Source organism: Perca fluviatilis, chromosome 12 (genome assembly GCF_010015445.1).
Source record: "Perca fluviatilis chromosome 12, GENO_Pfluv_1.0, whole genome shotgun sequence".
NCBI classification, from domain to species: Eukaryota; Metazoa; Chordata; class Actinopteri; order Perciformes; family Percidae; genus Perca; species Perca fluviatilis.
In genome coordinates, this window is record NC_053123.1 from 31,882,395 (window position 1) to 31,884,933 (window position 2,539).

Sequence of the window (2,539 nt, forward strand, 5' to 3'; positions counted from 1 at the left end):
AGTATGGCATTTAAATCAAAGTTCAGAGTGGAGCCACAGGCCATGTCTGTGCTTATGACCCTGAGATGGTGTAACAAGTCATCTGTTGCTGCTGTATTCTAAAACCCAATAAACATTGTTATCCGTAAAGGGCCTAAATATAGTCCGAGCCAAAGAGAACAATTGACATGAATGTAACCAAACTCCATGGAAACCTAAAACCAAAAAACCATTACTGCTGTGGATTACAGTAAGAGGGGTGGAGAGGTCAAGAGGTGGATGGCAGGGAAAGAGACAGAGACAGAGAGGGATGGGGGAGGATTTGGGGGGGGGGGAGGGGTTGGTGTTAAATGAATCACTGGCAGTGATGTTTGATTTCCTTCCAAACTCCCTGCAGCCTCCCGGGGGACGCGGAGCAGCTGCAGGGCTGGAAATCCCAGCGCTTGGCTGGTCCAACTGTGTCAGACATGTAGAGCTGGGCCGACTGCTTGTTGTTTGTCTTCGTTCTCCTCCCATGTAGCAGCTCAGAGTGCTAAAAACACACATTTACACAGGCGCGTCATGTGGCAACTTGTAGAAGAGAAAACAAGTTGTTTTGTCGTCTCCATAGCATTCAAGTTAATGCTGTTAAGAAAGGATTATACTGTGAAATGCAGCTGCCTGATTCAATGTCAGAAACAAAGAGTGTCTTTAGTTTTGTGTGTATGTGTGTTTGTTGTGTTATGGTTGTCTAAGCTACTGGATGCCTAAAATTTCCCTCGGGATGAATAAAGTATCTATCTATCTATCTATCTATCTATCTATCTATCTATCTATCTATCTATCTATCTATCTATCTATCTCTGTCTAAATACAATCAATCACATCAGGAATCACTTCGTTTTCACATAAAACTCAACGCTGCCGGGAAAATCCTCACGCAGGAAAGGATGCACCGAAACTTAAATACAAAGTAGTGTTGCATTGGAATTATTAAAGAAAACTTTGTTTTTGGTGACTAGAGAATCAAAAAGTCTTGATGAATTGAAGTAATAGGAGTCAAACTATCAAAACGTCCCTTTACAAACTCTCACACAACTCGTGAAGAATAATCCAAGTCTCATGTATGCAGTCGTAGTTCTCAGTACTTCCCAAACACATACGTTTTGTGTACCCGTTACCCTGTTTCCGCCAAGGCATTTTGAGGGCCGGTTCGGAGCCGGTGCCTAACCTCGAACCAGTTCTTTGAGTTTCGACAGCCAAAGAGCCGGCTCTCGGCCAGGAAAACTGGTCCCAGAGCGGCACCAAGTCGTTGCTGGTCTTGAACCGGTCGTTATCGTGACCAACAACACCAATGTTTTGACCGCCATTTTTAAAGACACAGAGCTCATGGAAACATTGACGCTAAATCTAGTGGTCGGCCGAGGAGACAAACTGTCTCCTAGGAGCATGGTCCTCGGCAGAGGTAAAAAACAAACTAGAGGGAGTCTCCAGAACAAAATCCGGGGTCAGCTCTATGTTCCCACAGCCCTATGTTCCCACATTTCTACGAATTTTTCTTAAAATTAGGCCCTATGTTCCCACATTTCTACGAATTTTTCTTAAAATTAGGCCCTATGTTCCCACATTTCTGCGAATGTTTCTTAAAATTAGGCCCTATGTTCCCACATTTCTAGGACATTTTCAAAATTAGGTCTTGTGTGCCTACATTTCCCTTCAATTTAAGCCCTATCCTCCCACCCCATTTTTTAGGGTAGCGGTAAGGGTTAGGGGTTAGGGGGATAAAATCTGATATATATTCATGAAAAAGGAAATGTAGGAACATAGGTCGTGGGAACATAGGGCCTAATTTTCAGTGACATTTTTTGTTATTAGAAATGTTGGAAATGGCTGTGGGAACGTAGGCACGCTCCCCAAAATCCGTGTTCGAGGAAATACAGAAGGAGATGGCTGCCGCGGGGTACAACACAACCGCTGGGGCAGATCAACAACAAACTAAAGAAGCTTAAAAAAAAAAAAAAAATAGTACAAGGAGTACAGTCTCCCTAAAATGTCAACGTGATGAAGAAAAAAAATACTTCAAAATGTCACGACAACGCATTTTTGAGCTCATTAAATTGTGTTTTTGAAATGTTATGTACTAATAATATACGTGTGAGATGATGTGGAATCTTCTCAACCCATCAAAGGCTTTCGGTTGATCTGAAAAAGTTAATAAAATTTCACCCAATTTGGAGAAACACAGGATTTCGATGACAAAAGCTTTTTTTTAGCAGCACAGTGTGTAAGCTGGATCTATACATTAAATGAAGACATGAGCTTTGTTTTGTTGGCACTGTCTGTTACAAAGCAATGAACATCCTTCTTTACTTCATTTCATTCAGATCATACCAGAGTGAAAGTATGTCCCTGATTTTCTTTGTATTTTGCAATTTTAAGAAGCCCTACAAAATAAATAAAGTCTTAGTATTTGTTTGAATAAAGGTGTGTGTGTCGTTCTCTTGCAGGGTTTGAGTGAGAAGTGTGAAGGCGTTCAGTGCGAGTACAAACACTGATCTTTCTCAGCGTCCCGGCATGTTTC

General features: G+C 41.7%; 1 protein-coding gene across 1 annotated transcript in view; it reads right to left on the minus strand.

Moving 5' to 3' along the window:
* Positions 1–334: 334 nt before the first annotated feature.
* Positions 335–2,539, minus strand: part of LOC120569384 (40S ribosomal protein S24-like) — a 3,599-nt gene continuing 1,394 nt past the window's right edge. The window contains exon 2 of the mRNA XM_039817260.1: positions 335–511. Within this exon, the coding sequence (XP_039673194.1) occupies positions 335–511 (177 nt within the window). The remainder of the gene's footprint in view (positions 512–2,539) is intronic.